General features: G+C 43.6%; 1 protein-coding gene and 1 non-coding gene across 3 annotated transcripts in view; one reads left to right on the top strand and one right to left on the bottom strand.

The window, feature by feature from the left end:
* Positions 1–12,267, top strand: part of KLHL12 (kelch like family member 12) — a 44,848-nt gene extending 32,581 nt beyond the window's left edge. The window contains exons 7-12 of one of the 2 annotated variants that reach the window (XM_053606772.1): positions 6,406–6,512; positions 8,481–8,676; positions 9,708–9,866; positions 10,507–10,605; positions 11,314–11,500; positions 11,993–12,267. In XM_053606772.1, the coding sequence (XP_053462747.1) occupies positions 6,406–6,512; positions 8,481–8,676; positions 9,708–9,866; positions 10,507–10,605; positions 11,314–11,500; positions 11,993–12,119 (875 nt within the window). In that variant the 3' untranslated portion in view covers positions 12,120–12,267. The remainder of the gene's footprint in view (positions 1–6,405; positions 6,513–8,480; positions 8,677–9,707; positions 9,867–10,506; positions 10,606–11,313; positions 11,501–11,992) is intronic. The other variant, XM_053606773.1, reaches the window with a different exon arrangement.
* A 5,333-nt stretch (positions 12,268–17,600) lies between these two features.
* Positions 17,601–17,704, bottom strand: LOC128597913 (U6 spliceosomal RNA). Its single transcript, XR_008383461.1, has one exon. It is a non-coding gene; the product is annotated as a U6 spliceosomal RNA (small nuclear RNA).
* Between the last annotated feature and the right edge of the window lie 2,206 nt (positions 17,705–19,910).

A 19,910-nucleotide genomic window follows, 5' to 3' on the forward strand; every position in this document is an offset into this window, starting at 1 on the left:
GGATCCACTCTAAACTTGTAACAAGATTACCCCATAGGGGCAGGATTGCAAGAGAATATTAAGTTTTATTTATATCACTGTATCATTACCATAGCATGTGGATATTTTTTTTTTTTTTTTTTTGTAGAGACAGAGTCTCACTTTATGGCCCTCAGTAGAGTGCCGTGGCCTCACACAGCTCACAGCAACCTCCAGCTCCCGGGCCTAAGCAATTCTCTTGCCTCAGCCTCCCGAGTAGCCGGGACTACAGGCGCCCGCCACAATGCCCGGCCATTCTTTGGTTGCAGTTTGGTCGGGGCCGAGGTTTGAACCCGCCACCCTCGGTATATGGGGCCGGCGCCTCACCGACTGAGCCACAGGCGCCGCCCTAGCGTGTGGATATTTTTGTTATTAAAAAAGAATACAGTGGGTGGCTGTAGCTCATTGAGTAGGACACCGACCCCATATACTGAGGGTGGTGGGTTCGAACCTGGCCCCGGCCAGACTGCAACAAAATGTAGCCAGGATTTTGGCAGGTGCCTGTAATCCCAGCTACTTAGGAGGCTGAGGCAAGAGCATCACCTAAGCCCAAGAGCTGGAGGTTGCTATGAGCTGTGACGCCACAGCACTCTACTGAGGGTGACACACTAAGACTCTGCCTCTAAAAAAAATAAATAAATAGGGCAGCGCCGGCCCCATATGCCGAGGGTGGCGGGTTCAAACCCGGCCCCAGCCAAACTGCAACCAAAAAATAGCCGGGCATTGTGGCGGGCGCCTGTAGTCCCAGCTGCTCGGGAGGCTGAGGCAAGAGAATTGCTTGAGCCCAGGAGTTGGAGGTTGCTGTGAGCTGTGTGAGGCCACGGCACTCTACCGAGGGCCATAAAGTGAGACTCTGTCTCTACAAAAAAAAAAAAATAAATAAATAAATAAGAATACAGTAATACAATGAATTAATGTTTTTAGGTCAGGCTAAGTATTCCCAATACAAAAATCTGAAATCTAAATTATGAAACTTTTGAATGCAAAGGAGGTGCTTATGGACCATTTTGGATTTTGAATTTCCAGATTAGAGATGTTTAAATGGTTAAGTATAATGCAAATATTCCAAAATTCCCACCACCCCCCAAAAAATCCTAAATGCAAAACACTTTTGGTTGTAAGCATTTTGGGTATAGATACTTAGCCTGTACCATGTGAGCCAGTAATATAGTGGAAAGAACCTGACACTGGTAGATATGATACTTTCCCTACTTTGATTTTTACTCCCATTTTTGTCATTCTAGTAACTTCCTGTTACAGGTCCTTTAACTTCTCTGAATTAACAATTCTTCATCTGAATGTCAAGGAGTTCATTTTAATCACTAAGGTGCTTCCCAGTACAGAAAGTATGTTTCTTTTTTGCATGATAGCATTCATTGCTTGTTAAATTAAGCTAAAGCTAATGAAAATTTTTGTGAACCAGAAAACTCTTTGGAGGTACATTTCCTATACCTCCTCAGAATAGGCAGCAAAAGAATTCCTGCTTGGTCAGGGAACTTGCTTATTATCCTGACCTAGAGAGATTCGATTATGAATCTGTTATATATTTTCATAGTTTTGAAGTTATGTTTTCAGTAGTTTTAGAAGGGAAATGCTGAAGCTATTTCTAGCTAAATTCTTAATTTAGCAGTATCTCCTCAGTGCCTTAGAAGGTAGATTGTTCCTGCCATCAAGTTCTCTACCCATCTCTATTCATAGAGGTGCTAAACCAGCTGCTAGGATAACAACTCTTCTGCATACAGTATAAGGAAATTAAATTTATGGTCAAGTAAAAATAACGGGCCAAATAAGGGATTTTTGTTTTGGTTATTAACTTCTCCATTACTTTCTCACAGAAGATATAATGGAAATTGCTATTCTAGTTTGTATATGTCACCTTTTTTGAACTAAAGATCAATGCAAATGGAAATGTAGGTCTCTGAACTCCATTATTTTAACAATTCTGAGGTCTGTCTGACCTATTCCTCTAACATTCCACAGCGCCCACACACACACTCCCCTACCACTCTTGTGACCATGACACACTTCCAGGTTCCTCCAGGTTCCAGTTTTAGTAATGTACTTTTTCATGCTTTTTATCAGATGTCCTAGGCACGCTTTCCTTATCAAAAAGATAAAAATATAACCTAACAAGCATTCCATCATTGGTAAAGAAGGTAACTGGCTTCTTTTTTTTTTTTTGTAGAAACAGAGTTTCACTTTATTGCCCACGGTAGAGTGCTGTGGCGTCACACAGCTCACAGCAACCTCCAACTCCTGGGCTCAGGCAATTCTGTTGCCTCAGCCTCCTGAGTAGCTGGGACTACGGGTGCCTGCCACAATGCCTGGCTATTTTTTTGTTGCAGTTTGGCCAGGGCCAAGTTTGAACCTGCCACCCTTGGTATATGGGGCCAGCGCCCTGCCCACTGAGCCACAAGTGCCACCCAGTAACTGGCTTCGTTTTTTTTTTTTTTGGCCAGGGCTGGGTTTGAACCCACCACCTCTGGCAAATGGGGCTGGCCCCCTACTCCTTCGATCCATAGGCATTGCCCCTGGCTTCTTATTTAATATGTATATATATATTTTTTTTTAGAGACAGAGTCTCACTTTACTGCCTTCAGTAGAGTGCCATGATGTCACAGGACTCACAGCAACCTCTAGCTCTTGGGCTTCCGCAATTCTCCTGCCTCAGCCTCCCGAGCAGCTGGGACTACAGGCGCCTGCCACAACGCCCGGCTATTTTTTGGTTGCAGTTCAGCCGGGGCTGGGTTTGAACCCGCCACCCTCGGTATATGGGGCCGGCGCCCTACTCGCTGAGCCATAGGCGCCACCCTACTTAATATTTTTTTGTTGCCTTATATTTTTCTTTTTCTTTTTTTTTTTTTTTTTTGCCTGTATAATCGCAGACCAAACAGGCTTCTTTCTAGTTCATTTTTCAGTGGCTCTGTTTTGTTTTGTTTTATTATATTTTTATTTTTATTTTAGAGACAGAGCCTTACTTTGTCACCCTCTGTTGAGTGCCATGACATCATAGCTCACAGCAACCTCAAACTCTTGTGCTCAAGTGATTCTCTTGCCTCAGTTTCCCAAGTAGCTGGGACTACAGGTGCCCACCACAATGCCCGGCTATTTTGTTGTTGTTGCAGTTGTCATTGTTTTAGCTGGCCCAGGCCAGTTTCAAACCCTCCAGCCTCAGTGTATCTGGCCCGTGCTCCAGCCTCAGTGTATCTACCCACTGAGCTACAGGTGCCGCCAAGTTGTAGTTAGTTTTAAAAAAGAAATAAGAAAAAAAGGAAATGTATTTTATGATCACAAGAAAAATAGTTTTTAAATCTTTTTAATGAGAGGATAATTTTTGAGTGAGGATAGTGAGTATACTAGTCCTTGAGTTATTTTTAAGTGCTGGGATTTCAGGCGTGAGCCACCATGCCCTGCTGCACTGGCTCTTTTTTTAGACGTAAGTCAGATTGTGTGAGTATTGGTCCCCAATTTATCCTAAGACATTAAACCCTTAGAAGTTCTTCCAGAGGAGAAAGACTTTCTAGGCACAAAGGAAAAGGTCAATGTACTTGACTAAATAATAAATCTTACACAAAATAATAAAGACAAATTAGGAAAATAGGTTTGGAACAACCACAGTAAAGAGTTAAAACCATTTGCATCTAAAAAGCTCATAAAGGGTGCCTGTGGCTCAGTGAGTAGGGTGCTGACCCCATATACCAAGGGTGGCGGGTTCAAACCCGGCCCAACCGAACTGCAACAAAAAAATAACCGGGCGTGTCGCGGGTACCCGAAGTCCCAGCTACTCAAGAGGCTGAGGCAAGAGAAAATGGCCTAAGCCCAGGAACTAGAGGTTGCTGTGAACTGTGTGACGCCACGGCACTCTACCGAGAGTGATAAAGTGAGACTCTGTTTCTATAAAAAAAAAAAGCTCATAAAAATGCAGTCGCCTGTGGCTCAGTCAGTAAGGTGCTGGCCCCATATACCTAAGGTGGCGGGTTCAAAACTGGCCCCAGCCAAACTGCAACAACAACAACATTCAAGAAACACTAAAGAGGCTCGATAGACAGTGGTTACAGCACCCAAGAGTTTGAGGTTGCTGTGAGCTGTTACCTCATGGCAGTATGTTACTGAGGACAACATAGACTGTCTCAAAAAAAAAAAAAAAACAGGGCAGCACCTGTGGCTCAAGGAGTATGGTGCCAGCTCCATATGCCGGAGATGGCGGGTTCAAACCCAGCCCTGGCCAAAAATTGGACAAAAATAAATAAAAAGAAAGATTTGAGTGTATAGGTCATAGAAGAGCAAGTAAAACTACTAAATGTAAGGAGAGAAAGTTCAACCTAATTACTAATAAGGTTGTATTAGTAATAAAATAAGAATTAAAACAAATATAATTTTTTGCCTGTCAGAGTGTCAGATATTTAAACATAATACCCAGTACTAACAGAGCAGAATGAGTTGGCTCCATTACACTGTTGGTGGGAGTATCAATTGATACAACCTGAAAAAGTCATATATCAAAGGATTTTTTTAAAATTCATGTTCATCACTCCAGTAGTCCTCCCATTTGTATGTTGAGAAAATAACCAGGAAAAGTTTCATATTCAAGGATATTTATCATAGTTCTATGATATTACATATAATCATATCTATCATATTACATAGTTCTATGTAATTGTTTATAACCCAAAATTACAAAACCTTGAAATACCTAAGAATATTATTACCATGTATTAAAAGAGTTTGGTAATATTATCTAATATTAATATGGTCCGATTTATGTTCTTTTTTTTTGAGACAGAGCCTCAAGCTGTTGCCCTGGGTAGAGTGCTGTGTCGTCACAGCTCACAGCAACCTCCAACTCCTGGGCTTAAGGCAGGCGTCCTCAAACTGTGGCCCGCAGGTCACATGAAGCAGTGTGAATTGTATTTGTTCCCTTTTTTTTTTTTTTTTTTTGTAGAGACAGAGTTTCACTTTATGGCAGTAGGTACAGTGCCATGGCATCACAAAGCTCACAGCAACCTCCAACTCCTGGTCTTAAGCGATTCTCTTGCCTCAGCCTCCCAAGTAGCTGGGACTACAGGTGCCCGCCACAACACCCGGCTATCTTTTTGTTGCAGTTCGGCCGGGGCCGGGTTTGAACCCGCCACCCTCAGTATATGGGGGCTGGCACCTTACCGACTGAGCCACAGGTGCCGCCTCCCATTTTGTTTTTTACTTCAAAATAAGATATGTGCAGTGTGCATAGGAATTTGTTCATAGTTTTTTTTTTTTTTTAAACTGTAGTCTGGCCCTCCAACAGTCTGAGGGACAGTGAATTGGCCCCATGTTTAAAAAGTTTGAGGACGCTTGGCTTAAACGATTCTCTTGCCTCAGCCTCCCAAGTAGCTGGGACTACAGGCGCCCACCACAACGCCCGGCTATTTTTTGGTTGTCGTTGTCATTGTTTGGCAGGCCCAGGCTGGATTCGAACCCGCCAGCTCTAGTGTATATGGCTGGCACCTTACCCGCTTGAGCTACAGGCACCACCTATTTTTTTTTTTTTTTTTTTTTTGAGACCAAGTCTTAAGTTGTCGCCATGGGTAGAGTGCCATGGTGTTATATCTCACAACAACCTCCCACTTGGGCTCAAGTGATCCTCTTGCCTCAGTTTTTCTGTTTTTAGTAGAGACGCTTTTTGGTCAGGCTGGTCTTGAACTCATGAGCTCAAGCAATCCACCTGACTCCACCTCCCAGAGTGCTAGGATTACAGATGTGAGCCCAGCCTCCATTTATGTTTTATAAATATTTAGAAATAAAGCTGGAAGAAAATAGTTTACTTTGGTGTGTCTTTGTATTGTAAAATGTTGGGTAATTTTTTTTGTAATAGTTGTCTATATTTTCCAAGTTTTTTGTTTATTTTTAGATTATTAAGGGTATACATATTTTGTTTACATACTTTGTTTTTGTACAGATTGAGTCAAAGTTATAAGTGTGCCCTTTACCCAAATAGTGTGCACAGTACTAAATCAGTGTGGATTTATCCATCTCCTTTCCCCCTTCCTCCCAGCTTGATGGTTATGTAGCATAATCTATTTCTTTCTGTTTCTGTGTCCCCTGCCTGCGCTAAAGCTGTTATTATGTTAGCCATAGTCATCTGTGTAGGTTGAAACATTACAGTAGTGTTTAGGTTTGCCTTCTGGAGTTTGAATGTTGCCTAGAAATTTAAATTTCTGACTAAAGAGCTAGATCCTCAAGAAGAAATAACTCTCTTAGGCAGCCTCTTGATGTATCTCCTATTTCAGATCATTGTCTCTACAACATAAAACAAAATATGCTAAAAACTATTTCTACTTATACTTCCCTGTGAATTACTCAGCCAGGGGTTATGAAGTAACTTTTTTTTTTTTTTGCCTTTGTCTTCAGGAGCCAACGAAGTGCTTCTGGTGGTTGGGGGCTTCGGAAGCCAGCAGTCTCCCATCGATGTGGTAGAAAAATATGACCCCAAGACTCAGGAGTGGAACTTCTTGCCAGTAATTAATGGTGGAACTATTCTTCGGGAGAGAGTTTAAATGTCCTTGGTCCCCTACTTTATATCATAACTAATCCACCCCTAAAAATAGAAAAGCCTAAGTAATAGCACATTTCTTACAACAGTACTGTGTACACGGTGGGTACTCAGTAAACCGTTTGTGACTGTTGAGGTTAGATTACATTTTTTTTAATTTTTTTTTTTTTGTAGAGACAGAGTCTCACTTTACTGCCCTCGGTAGAGTGCTGTGGCATCACACGGCTCACAGCAACCTCCAGCTCTTGGGCTTACGTGATTCTCCTGCCTCAGCCTCCCGAGCAGCTGGGACTGCAGGCGCCCGCCACAACGCCCGGCTATTTTTTTGTTGCAGTTTGGCCGGGGGCTGGGCTTGAACCCGCTACCCTCGGCATATGGGGCCGGCGCCCTACTCACTGAGCCACAGGTGCCGTCCTAGATTACATTTTAGAAATGTCAGTATCCCTGTGTCAAATTCAGCTGTGTACCACCTATGTAGGTACCTCTCCATCTCTCTATTTTTCGTTTGTTTTTTGAGACTGGGTTTTGCTCTGTTGGCCTGGGTGGAGTGCAGTGGCATCCATCATCATAGCTCACCAACCTTAAAGCCCCGGGCTCATGTGATCCTCCTGCCTCTGCCTTCTGTGAGTGATTGGGACTGTAGGTGCATGCCACCATGCCTGGCTAATTTTTTTTGTAGAGATGAATTCTTGCTATCTTGCTCAGGCTGGTCTCAAACTCAAAGCCCTGGCCTCAAGCCATCTTCCAGCCTCAGTCTTCCAAAGTGCTAAGATTATAGGGGTGAGCCATGAAGCTGTCTGTATAATTCCTCGAATCCTTCATTAGTCACACTGTTAAACAGAACCCAGTGTTGAATTGTGGAATTGTATTACATTGAACTAGTGTCAATTGAATTCAGAAGTTTGTATCCTTCTCCCTTAGTATGTCTCTATTTCACTGCTGAATGAACAATAATTTCTGATAAAACATAGAAATCTACTGCTCCTGGTGTTGTGGGGGGCGCCTGTAGTCCCAGCTACTCAGGAGGCTGAGGCAAGAGAATCACTTAAGCCCAGGAGCTGGAGGTTGCTGTGAGCTGTGTGACACCACGGCAGTCTACCAGGGGTGATAAAGTGAGACTCTGTCTCTACCAAAAAAAAAAAAAAAATAGGAATCTACTGTTCCTGCTATTTAGGGTCTTTGAATTCTGTCTTTTTTTTTTTTTTTTTGAGACAGTCTCACTTTGTCACCCTGAGTAGAGTGCAATGGCATCATAGCTCACAGCAACTTCAAATTCTTGGGCTCAGGTGATTCTCTTGCCTCAGCCTCCAGAGTAGCAGAGACTACAATGCTAGGCCATTTTTAGAGACAGGGTCTTGCTCTTGCTCAGGCTGGTCTCAAACTCCTGAGCTCAGGCAAGCCACCTGCCTCTGCCTCCCAGAGTGCTAGGATTATAGGTGAGAGCCACCATGCCTGGCCCTGAATTCTGGCTTTTTTTTTTTTGCAGTTTTGGGCCGAGGCCTGGTTTGAACCCACCACCTCCGGTATATGGGGCCAGCGCCCTACTCCTTTGAGCCACGGGTGCTGCCCCTGAATTCTGGCTTTTAGTAGCAAATGCAGGATTACTTTCTACTCTATGGAAGAATATAGCCTAGTTCCTTATGAACAGGAAAACAGTCAGATGCTGGATGATAGAAAGCCATTAAATTGTTTGGAAGCCTTGGAAAGAGACAAATGTGCAGAAGGCTTGCATCTTTAAGAGTACCACAACACACATTTCATTTAGGAGGCAGCCAGCTGAGGGCCTCTTGAGCTTGAACCACTCAAAGAGGGTTCAGGGTGACAGGTGAAGAAGCGTACAGGTGTGTAGATAAAAACAGCAAGGAGAGCAAAAGCTTAAGGCCCAAAACTTGCCTAACTGAAATGCTCTGTACCTCTCCCTCCAAATCTATAGAGCATCACTCGTAAGAGACGTTATGTGGCCTCAGTGTCCCTGCATGATCGGATCTATGTAATTGGTGGCTATGATGGCCGCTCTCGACTCAGTTCAGTGGAATGTCTGGACTACACAGCAGACGAGGATGGGGTCTGGTATTCTGTGGCCCCTATGAATGTCCGACGAGGCCTTGCAGGAGCTACAACCCTGGGAGGTAGGCTTAGTATGCAGGGTAATGTTTCTATCTTAACAGGGCTGGATCAGTGTTCTTAACCTCTTCATTTATCTGGCGGGAGGATAAAATATTGAGAAATTTGTATGGCCACATATCTTTTTGCTTTCACAAATACCAATGTTACAGAATCTGTTAAGCATTCATAGATGTTTCAATACTGACTACAGAGTTGGCAAATCAAGTTCCAGTGTCCTGGCTCGGTGCCTGTAGCTCAGCGGCTAAGGTGCCAGCCATATACACTTGAGCTGGCGGGTTCGAATCTTTCCTGGGCATGCCAAACAGCAATGACAGCTACAACCAGAACATAGCCGGGTGTTGTGGCGGGCGCCTGTGGGCCCAGCTACTTGGGAGGCTGAGGCAAGAGAATCGCTTGAGCCCAAGAGTTTGAGGTTGCTGTGAGCTGTGACGCTACGGCACTCTACCCAAGGCAACAAAGTGAGACTCTGTCTCAGAAAAAAAAACAAAAACCAATGTCCTGTGTGAGGAACTGGCACTTGTATTTTTGCAAACTTCCATGTAGTTTTTGCACGCTTTTATAGATTTCATCTTACACTATTCTTTTTAGGTATCTTAACTGTGCTGTCATCTTGTCTATAAGACTTAATTATCCTATTAAAAAAAAGAAAACACTTGGCTCAGCACCTGTGGCTCAAGCGGCTAAGGCACCAGCCACATGTACCTGAGCTGGTGGGTTCGAATCCAGCCCAGGCCCACCAAATAACAATGATGGCTACAACCAAAAAATAGCCGGGCATTGTCGCGGGCGCCTGTTATCCCAGCCACTTGGGAGGCGGAGGCAGGAGAATCACTTGAGCCCAGGAGTTGGAGGTTGCTGTGAGCTGTGATGCCACAGCACTCTACCCACGGTGACAGCTTGAGGCTGTGTCTCAAAAAAAAAAACACTTTACTTTTAGTCCCAGACTTTTAAAGAACCTGTGGGAAATGTGTAGAGAAAAGAATTCTTAGAAATTTCATTCTTTAATAGATTGTGATTTGTTTATTCTGAGCAGATATGATCTATGTCTCTGGAGGCTTTGATGGAAGCAGGCGCCATACCAGTATGGAGCGATATGACCCAAATATTGACCAGTGGAGCATGCTGGGAGATATGCAGACTGCCAGAGAAGGTGCTGGACTAGTAGTGGCCAGCGGCGTGATCTACTGTCTAGGTATTGAGTCTGGGTTGCCAGAGTGGGAGAGAAACTCAACAGACTAGGTGGGAATCCCTTTTCATCAGAATTAAGTTCATAGACTTTCTTCAACAAAAACCCTGAGGCCAGGTGGGGTGGCTCATACCTGTAATCCTAGCACTCTGGGAGGCTGAGGCAGGTGGATTGCTTGAGCTCATGAGTTTGAGACCAGCCTAAGCAAAAGCGAGACCCTGTCTCTACTAAAAATAGAAAAACTGAGGCAGGAGGATTGCTTAAGCCCCAGAGTTGGAGGTTGCTGTGAGCTAGGACGCCACAGTATGACACCCAGGGCAACATTTAGTTTGATGAGAATATTTCAGATTGTATATGAAACTCACACATTGTACCCCTTGATTGCACTAATGTACACAGCTATGATTTAACAATAAAAATAATTAATTAAAAAAAAACCCTAGTTCATTTCAATATAGTCTCCATTAACTGGCATTTTTCTCTTTCTTGTAAACAGAAAGTAGGATACTGTCAGATGGGTTATTAAGGAACTCTTATGGAAGAATTGAAACTAAAAAAATGAGTCAAAGCACTCAGAAAAAGGCTTATTTGGATGGGCATGAGGATTTACCACTCTTTCTGGAATGATCTTTGCTTTGTCTCTCAGGTGGATATGATGGCTTGAATATCTTAAATTCAGTTGAGAAATATGATCCTCATACAGGACACTGGACCAATGTTACACCAATGGCCACCAAGCGTTCTGGTAAGACCAGATCTGAGTGAGGGGACAATAGACAATGCTGTCAAATCTTCACATGTGTAACGGTGGTGCAGCACAGGTCAGGATATCAATAAATCACACTTAGTTCCTGGTTCACTGTAGACTTAGGAGTCAGATTCCTTTCTCTTGTTTACCTCTGTTTTCTCTAAACATTAGGGTAAAGACAACTTAAACTTTCAACTAAATTATAAATTTGAGATCTAAAGCCTTCATGTTTTTGTTCTCCCTGCATTTTAGAATATCTAATACAATTCTGTCTATATAATACATGTACAAATATTTGTTAAATAAAATCTGTAAGGTATAATAGTAGAAGAGTAACTATTTACCTTCACTGAGAGCTTTTTGAAGTTAAATAGGCTGGAATGTAGGAAAGGAAAAAACACTGTGCAATTCTAGTTTATTTTCGCTGGGTAGAAACTGCTCCAGAACTCCTTTTCTTCACAACTCCTTTTCTTCCTTCTACCTTTACTGCTTTTTTTTTTTTTTTTATCATTTCAAGTCCTAGTCAAATAATTTATAGATGGAATATCTTTTTCTGGATTAGATTATTTCAGGCCCACCTGGGCCCAGTCAATATCCCTCATCTACCCTAGAATTCAGCTAGCTATTAGTGACTATTTTTTTGTTTAAAGAATTCTAATCCTAGGTTCAGTGCCATTCATTTGCTAATAGCCTCTTTTTCTCCAGGTGCAGGAGTAGCCCTGCTGAATGACCATATTTATGTGGTGGGGGGATTTGATGGTACAGCCCACCTTTCTTCTGTTGAAGCGTACAACATTCGCACTGATTCTTGGACAACTGTTACTGGTATGACCACTCCACGATGCTATGTAGGGGCCACAGTGCTTCGGGGAAGACTCTATGCAATTGCAGGGTAAGGATTTAGAAACCAGGCCAGACTCATCTTGTTTCCAGGGCAAGAGTGATCCAGTCCACATTTTTGGATGGAGACAGGGTTTCTGTGGGGGGAAATGTCTGCAATGGCAACTTTAGTAGAGAACTTTTATGGAGGCTGGGTATAGTGGCTCACCCCTGTAATTCTAATACTTTGGGAGGTGGAGGTTGGTGGATTGCTTGTGCTTAGGGGTTTCAAACCAGCCTCAGCAAAAGCAAGACCCCTGTCTGTATCAAAAATAGAAAAACTAGTTGGACATTGTGGCAGGTACCTGCAGTCCCTGGGAAGGCTGAGGCAGAAGGATCTCATGAGTCTAATAAGAGTTTGAGGTTGCTGTGACCTATGATGATGCCACGGCACTCTAGCCAGGGTAAAAGAGTAAGACTATGTCTCATAAAAGGAAAGGAATCAAAAGCTTGTATGGAAAGCAATAGAAAGCTCATTTCTTTCTTTTGCTTCTTTCCCACTCAGATATGATGGTAATTCCCTGCTGAGTAGTATTGAGTGCTATGACCCTATCATCGACAGCTGGGAAGTAGTGACATCCATGGGAACCCAGCGTTGTGATGCTGGTGTGTGTGTGCTCCGAGAGAAGTGACCATTGATGGAACTCCATTCACAGCTAGTGACCAGTTCAAGGGACAGTTTGTGGGAGAATCAAGGATCCTTTCCAGAATGTTTGTTTCTCACGCTGTGCACAGGGTGATTACAGGCACCAGTGCAGTGATGATTGTACTTATTTGACATACACTCCCCTTTGTGCTGGTGGTCCTTCCTGAGAAGGGTGGGTAACAAACAGATACCCAAGGGAAGAGAACGCACACTGAATGGATGTCGGAAACCACATCACCTCTCCCTCTGGTTTGGAGAGCACTTTCTTGTCATTTGTAACTACCATGTGCTTGGGAGACAATATAAACATTATGCCTCATATATTGCAGAGAACTAAGGTAAGTATGGCCTGCTAGATGTGAGCAGTATCCAGGCTAGATAATTAGAAGGATACCAACTTGAATAAACTTGGTAATATCCAAGTCTTTCTTTTTCCCTAGGAATAAATAATCTACAGGTAGGTAGGGGCAAAGCACTTGCGTTCTGGAAAAAAACAAAAGGGAGAGCCCTATCTAAACTTTGGGGGTTAGGGGGAGAGATTTACTTGACACTGCCTTGGGGGAGGTGGGGGACAGGGTTGGTATATAAGAACGAGGTTGGAGTAAGTAAAAGTAACTGAATTTAATGGAATGTGAGTGTACCTAGAACACCACTGAAGTATAACCTGCAAGACTGAGTGTTGTGCATCTAGAGTCTCTTGGCACTGGAGACTGAGAAAATAACAGTGAACAAATGTTGGGATGGGAGGAGATGGCATAAATGTGAGAGTTCAGTATACCTGATGTTGATTTAGAAGTACCTTTGATCTTACAATCTTCTCATTCCCTACCAGGGCTCTTCTAGTCATGGTAATGTTTGCTTTAAATGGGTAAAAGACTTAATTCTGTTGAATCAAATACTACTACACTATTACTGTTACACTTCCACACTATTTATTTGGGGATGGGTTGGGGATGGCAGCAGCCTAGTAGAGCAGCTACCTGATTAAGGCCCCATTCGTTTAAGGGCACACTTCTGCTTTGTTTGTTTTTTTTTTGTTTGTTTAATTTTGAGACAAGAGTCTCATTTTGTCGCTCTCGGTAGAGTGCTGCGGTGTCACAGCTCACAGCAACCTCCAGCTCTTGGGCTTAGGTGATTCTCTTGCCTCAGCCTCCTGAGTAGCTGGGATTACAGGCACCCGCTACAATGCCCAGCTATTTTTTTTTTTATTGCAGTTTGGCCGGGGCCGGGTTCGAACCTGTCACCCTCGGTATGTGGGACAGGCACCCTACTCACTGAGCCACAGGCGCTGCCCTGCTGGTTTTTACTGCTGTGTTTGGTACTTTAGTCTTTCTCCTGCTATAACTTTCCCTTAGCTGTCCTTAGAGTAGATTTTATTCATCTCAGGACAGCATAATCAATGACAACCAAAATAATTTACTTAGTCCCAGTATGTCTGCTATCAACATTTCTGAGCTACCATTCAAGGATCATCTGTGTCATGGAGTGAAGTTCTTGTTTTATGGGTATTGGGAGTATGGGGATATGATAACCTAAACCTGCACGTTCCCTTTGCTCTGAAATTCCATTTTTTCCTCTTTCCCTGAATTGTATTGACCTACAGAGTTAATTTCCTTTGTATTTTTTTAAGAAAATATTAAAAATCAATTGTCTCAAATGTGTTCGTGGCTAACCAGCATTTCCTTCAGATATTTTGGGGGACAAGATACAGGGATCGGCTATAATTCCTATGCAACTCTCTTACCCTGTGTGTTTGCCAAACTAGTTTTGCTGTTTATCACCAATATACAGGTAAGAGGTAGCCTCTATCTGTTTTATGAAAGGGCTAATATTCAAAGTGACACCCAAATGCAGAATGAGCCACATAAACAAAGGATGAGGCAGGCAAATCTACTTTGTTAGTAGAGTGATTTATTGGGGAAGTTGTGAGCAGAATCATGGTCTTAGGCATCCGCAAGATAAATAGATCTCTGCACTGTTACTCCCAAGACCCAGGGATCATATCCATTAAGAAAAAGGTATATGTGGGGGCGGTGCCTGTGGCTCAGTCAGTAGGGCGCCAGCCCCATATACTGAGGGTGGCGGGTTCAAACCCGGCCCCGGCCAAACTGCAACCAAAAAATAGCCGGGCGTTGTGGCGGGCGCCTGTAGTCCCAGCTACTCGGGAGGCTGAGGCAAGAGAATCGCTTAAGCCCCAGGAGTTGGAGGTTGCTGTGAGCTGTGCGAGGCCACGGCACTCTGCCGAGGGCCATAAAGTGAGACTCTGTCTCTACAAAAAAAAAAAAAAAAGAAAAAGGTATATATGTGCTGTATAGGGAATGTGCAAGACAAAGCTGCCTTCCAGGAAAGGACAAGAATGCTATGTTACGTCATTGCCTATAATTTGTGTTATAGCATCAAGCTTATTTTGACCTAAGAGCAGTATTTATAGTAAGTCTGTGCTCTGACACAAGAAACAGTAAATCTAAAGTGGAAATCACAGAGGTGTTCTCTGAACTGAAGTTAATCAAAAAAATACGGTGTGTCTGGGCGGCGCCTGTTGCTCAAGGAGTAGGGCGCCAGTCCCATATGCCGGAGGTGGCGAGTTCAAACCCAGCCCCGGCCAAAAACCACAAAAAAAAAAAAACCACGGTGCGTCAGCATCCAAAATTGGAGTTACTTTCACCTCCACATTTATCAGTGGAGATTCTCATCAGTAAAATCTTTGCCTGAATTTGCCATATTAACTCTCATACTTGAAATTACTTAAACCAAAGGGGAAAATAAAACAATCTTGAGCTCATTTAGCACCACTTAAATTTTAGAGTTTTCTTTTTCTTTGTTTCTTTTTTTTTTGAGACATGAGTCTTACTATGTCGCCCGCCCTCAGTAGAGTGTTGTGGCATCACAGCTCACAGTAACCTCATACTCTTGGGCTTAAGCAATTCTCTTGCCTCAGCCTCCCAAATAGTTGGGACTACAGGCGCCTGCCACAATCCCCGGCTATTTTTTGGTTCCAGTTGTCATTGTTATTTAGCAGGCCCCAGGCCAGGCTCGAACCTGCCAGCTTCAGTGTAAGTGGCTGGTGCCCTCCTCACTGACCTATGGGTGCTGAGCCGAATTTTAGAGTTTTCAGTCATCCAGTTTTTTTCCATTTGCTTCAATTTATGGCACAGGATATAAACAGCTATGCAGAAGACCTGCAAAATTGTGAAAATCCTGATGCTCCCACAGCAAAAGGAAAGAGACCATAAGAAGAAGTTATTTTCACTACAGTTGGTTGCCTGCCTTTCATTAGCAGATGGCTGCTAATTGAACCATAGTCTATGAAACTTGTTGCGTATTCTATCTCAAGAAGAGATCCACTGTGGTGGCACCTGTAGCTCAAGCAGCTAAGGTGCCAGCCACGTACACCAGAGGTGGCGGGTTCAAATCTGGCCCAGGCCGGCCAAACAGTGACAACTACAACCAAAAAATAGCCGGGCATTGCAGTGAGTGTCTGTAGTCCCAGCTCCTTGGGAGGCTGAGGCAAGAGAATAACTTAAGCCCATGAGTTTGAGGTTGCTGTGATGCTACGGCACTCTACGGGCTACAGTTTGAGGCTCTGTCTCAAAAAAAAAAAAAAAGGAAGAGATCCACTGAAAGGTGAAGAAGAGGGAGCGAAGTGGGGGTAAAGGGCTCATGGCTCCTAGGCTATGTTCAGTACTGACTTCTGACTTCCAGACCAAATTCACAAATTCTATACTGCAGCCACAACTAAATATTCTGCAGAAAAGTTAACATGTTGAACTCATAGCCCCATCTTACACACTTTCATGTGTTCACATATGCAGAGATTAGAAGCCACCAAATAGGGTGGCTCCTGTGGCTCAGTAAGCAGGGCGCCGGCCCCATATACCGAGGGTGGCGGGTTCAAACCCGGCCCCAGCCAAACTGCAACAAAAAAATAGTAGGAGAATCGCCTAGGCCCAGGAGTTGGAGGTTGCTGTGAGCTGTGTGACGCCATGGCACTCTACCGAGGGCGATAAAATAAAACTCTGTCTCTACAAAAAAAAAAAAAAGCCACCAAATATGTGGTTCCTTCTGTTTTTTTAGGAAAGCTATCATTTATTTTGTGTCACCTCCATCACAATATTAATACATCAATTAGTTGCTATAATGTTACAATTTTTTTTGATATTTCACAATATTTCTAGGAACTTCTAAATTTTTGAGACAGAGTGTCACCTTCTCACCCTTGGTAGAGTGCTGTGGCATCACAGCTCACAGCTACCTCGGACTCCTAGGCTCAAGCGATCCCTTTGCCTCAGCCTCCCAAGTAGCTAGGACTACAGGCTCCTGTCACAACACTTTTTTGGTGTTTTTTTTTTTTAGAGAGACAGAATCTCACTTTATCGCCCTTGGGAGAGTGCTATGGCATCACAGCTCACAGCAACCTCCAGCTAGGGTGATCCTCTTGCCTTAGCCTCCTGAGTTGCTAAGGAGGCGCCTGCCACAAAGCCTGGCTATTTTTGTTGCAGTTGCCACTGTTTTAGCTAACCCGGGCCAGGTTTGAACCCGCCCCCTTGGTATATGGGGCTGGTGCCCTACCCACTGAGCCACAAATGCTGCCTTTTTTTTTGAGACAGGATCTTGCTCTTGCTCAGGCTGGTCTCAAACTCCTGAGCTTAGTCACTCCACCTGCCTCGACCTCTCAAAGAGTGCCAGGATTGCAGGTGTGAGCTACCACACCTGGCCTCAGGAACTTTTTCTAATACAAAGATACTATCTTGGCTGGGCAAGAAGCCCAAGTTGAGGTTGCTGTGAGCTGTGACACCAGAGCATTCATCCGAGGGCAACAAGTGAGACTCAGTCTCAAAAGAAAATACTATCTAGGCTCTGCGCCTGTGGTTCAAGCGGCTAAGGCGCCAGCCACATACACCTGAGGTGGTGGGTTCGAATCCAACCTGGATCCAGCCAAACAACAATGATGGCTGCAACCAAAAAAAAATAGCCAGGCATTGTGGCAGGTGGCTGTTATCCCAGCTACTTGGGAGGCAGAGGCAGGAGAATCACTTGAGCCTAGGAGTTGGAGGTTGCTGTGAGCTGTGATGCCACAGCACTCTACCCAGGGTGACAGCTTGAGGCTCTGTCTCAAAGGAAAAGAAAATACTATCTAATAAAAAAATATGAGAAACAAGGCTTCTGGCTCACGCCTGTTATCCTAGCACTTTGGAAGGCTGAGGCAGGATAATCTGAGCTCAGGAGTTCCAGCCCAGCCTGAGCAAGGAAGAGACCCCCATCTCTACTAAAAATGGAAAAATTACCCAGACTTTGTGGTAGGTGCCTGTAGTCACAGCTACTTGCAAGGCTGAGGCAAGAGGATCGTTCAAACATAAACAGTTGGAGGGTACTGTGAGCTATGACAACACGACACTCTACCCAAGGCAACAGAGTGAGACTGTCTTAGACAAAAAAGAAAAAGCAGAATTTCCAACCACTATCCACAAAAAATATGGAATCCTTCACGAATTTGCATGTCATGCTTGTATAACAGCCATGCTAATCTCTATATCATTCTAATTTTAGTATATGTGCTGCTGATGCAAGCACAAGTGCTATGCAGTTTTATCTTTACTTCTTCCAAATTGATTCCTCTATCTTTTTTCTTTCTGCTACCAGATAGTTCAATCCTTTATCTCTTGGCTATACACAGGAGGTAATAGCTTCCAGATATCATCCTTACCTCTACTTCTTGTCCTCCAGATCTAGCCTTTCAGTTATCTTTCTAAAGGATCATTACACTACTTAAATATTGAGCCCTTAGAACCATATTATACATTTCAAATTTCTTAGCATGATATTAGACCCATGATGATCTACTTTTAAAAAATGGATTTGTTTTTGTAATATGGTGTCATTATTTTGCCCAGGCTGGGCTTGAACTCATGGCCTCAGGGAATCCTGCTTGCCTCGGGCTCCATCATAGCTGGAACTACATACTTCTGCCGCAGGGCCCAGCTGTAATTTACCTTTTCTTTTCTTTTTTTTGAGACAGAGCCTCAAGCTCTCACCCTGGGTAGTGTGTGGTGGCATCACAGTTCACAGCAGCCTCCAACTCTAGGCTCAAGTGATTCTCCTGCCTCCCAAGTAGCTGGGACTACAGGTGCCTGCCACAACACCTAGCTATTTTTTTTTTTTTTTTGGTTGCAGCCATCGTTGTTTGGAGGGCCTGGGCTGGATTTGAACCTGCCAGCACAGATGTATGTGGCTGGTGCCTTAGCCGCTTGAGCCACAGGTGCTGAGCCTGATTTACCTTCCTAATCTTAACTACCTATACTACTGCTTCTTTCCCCAGGCATAATGTATTTTAGCCACAAATTTAGTCTACTAACCATTCCTAAATTTGTTCTCACATTTGTTCATATATAAATACTATATAGTTAAGTACTAATGATTAAGAGCAGTGGCTTTAGAACTGTGCCTGGATCTGTAGACCCTAGAAAGTTACCTTTTTGATCTTTACCGTCCTAGTTTTGTGTACTGAAGAGTGCCAGTCTCACAACCCCATAAAGAAATTGTGATGATTTAGTAAGAGTTTCTTTCCCCTGTCGCCTTTTTTGTAGACAATGACCTGCTATGTCTCCCCGGAGGGAGAACAGTGGCACGAGCATATCTCACTGCAACCTTGCATTCCTGGCCTCACGCAATCCTCTCGCTTCAGCTCTCCAAAATGCTGGGATTGTAAGTGTGAGCCCTGGGCCCTGACAACGTAGTAAATTTCTGAAAACGCTACACCTGCGGTGCATCTTACAAGGGTACATGTGAAACTTAGTAAATGCAGAATATAAATGTCTTTTTTTTTTTTGTAGAGACAGAGTCTCACTGTACCGCCCTCGGGTAGAGTGCCGTGGCGTCACACGGCTCACAGCAACCTCTAACTCTTGGGCTTACGCGATTCTCTTGCCTCAGCCTCCCAAGCAGCTGGGACTACAGGCACCCGCCATAACGCCCGGCTATTTTTTGTTGCAGTTTGGCCGGGGCTGGGTTTGAACCCACCACCCTCGGCATATGGGGCTCGCGCCCTACTCACTGAGCCACAGGCGCCGCCCAGAATATAAATGTCTTAACACAATAACTAAGAAAATGCCAGGAAGGCTATGTTAACCAGTGTGATGAAAATTTGTCAAACTGTTTATAAAACCAGTGTATGGTGCCCCATGATCGCATTAATGTATGCAGCTATGATTTAATATTAATAAAAGAAATTTCTGAAAACGCTCCCCCCACCCCCCACAATGTTTTGCCGCATCACAAATAGCCACCATGATTAGAACAGAGACCAGCAATGAAAGCTTCCTGGAGTGTTTTTCCAATACCAAAAGGGTACATGCACCTTTAATTACAAGAAGCTAAGTAGTTATATAACTTAATGGGGAGTCCGACCCAGATTCCCTTCACATTCCCCCAAGGATGTCCCCAATTCCTTCAGGAGACTATATTCAAATCTCAGAAAACTAAAGAGTAAGGTCAACCTTAATAACTTGTTTGGGTCTTTTTTTTTTTAATTAAATCATAGCTGTGTACATTAATGCAATCATGGGGTACAATGTGCTGGTTTTATATACTATTTGAAATATTTTCATCAAACTGGTTAACATAGCCTTCACCGCATTTTCTCATTTATTGTGTTAAGACATTTATACTCTACACTTAGTAAATTTAACATGTATCCTTGTAGAATGCACTGTTTAGGTCTTAACATTAGGAGAAGCCCAGTGACCTGGTAAGTATGGAGATTTGTCACTAGCGCCGGGCA

This window comes from Nycticebus coucang, chromosome 10 (genome assembly GCF_027406575.1).
Source record: "Nycticebus coucang isolate mNycCou1 chromosome 10, mNycCou1.pri, whole genome shotgun sequence".
In the NCBI taxonomy this organism is placed as follows: domain Eukaryota; kingdom Metazoa; phylum Chordata; class Mammalia; order Primates; family Lorisidae; genus Nycticebus; species Nycticebus coucang.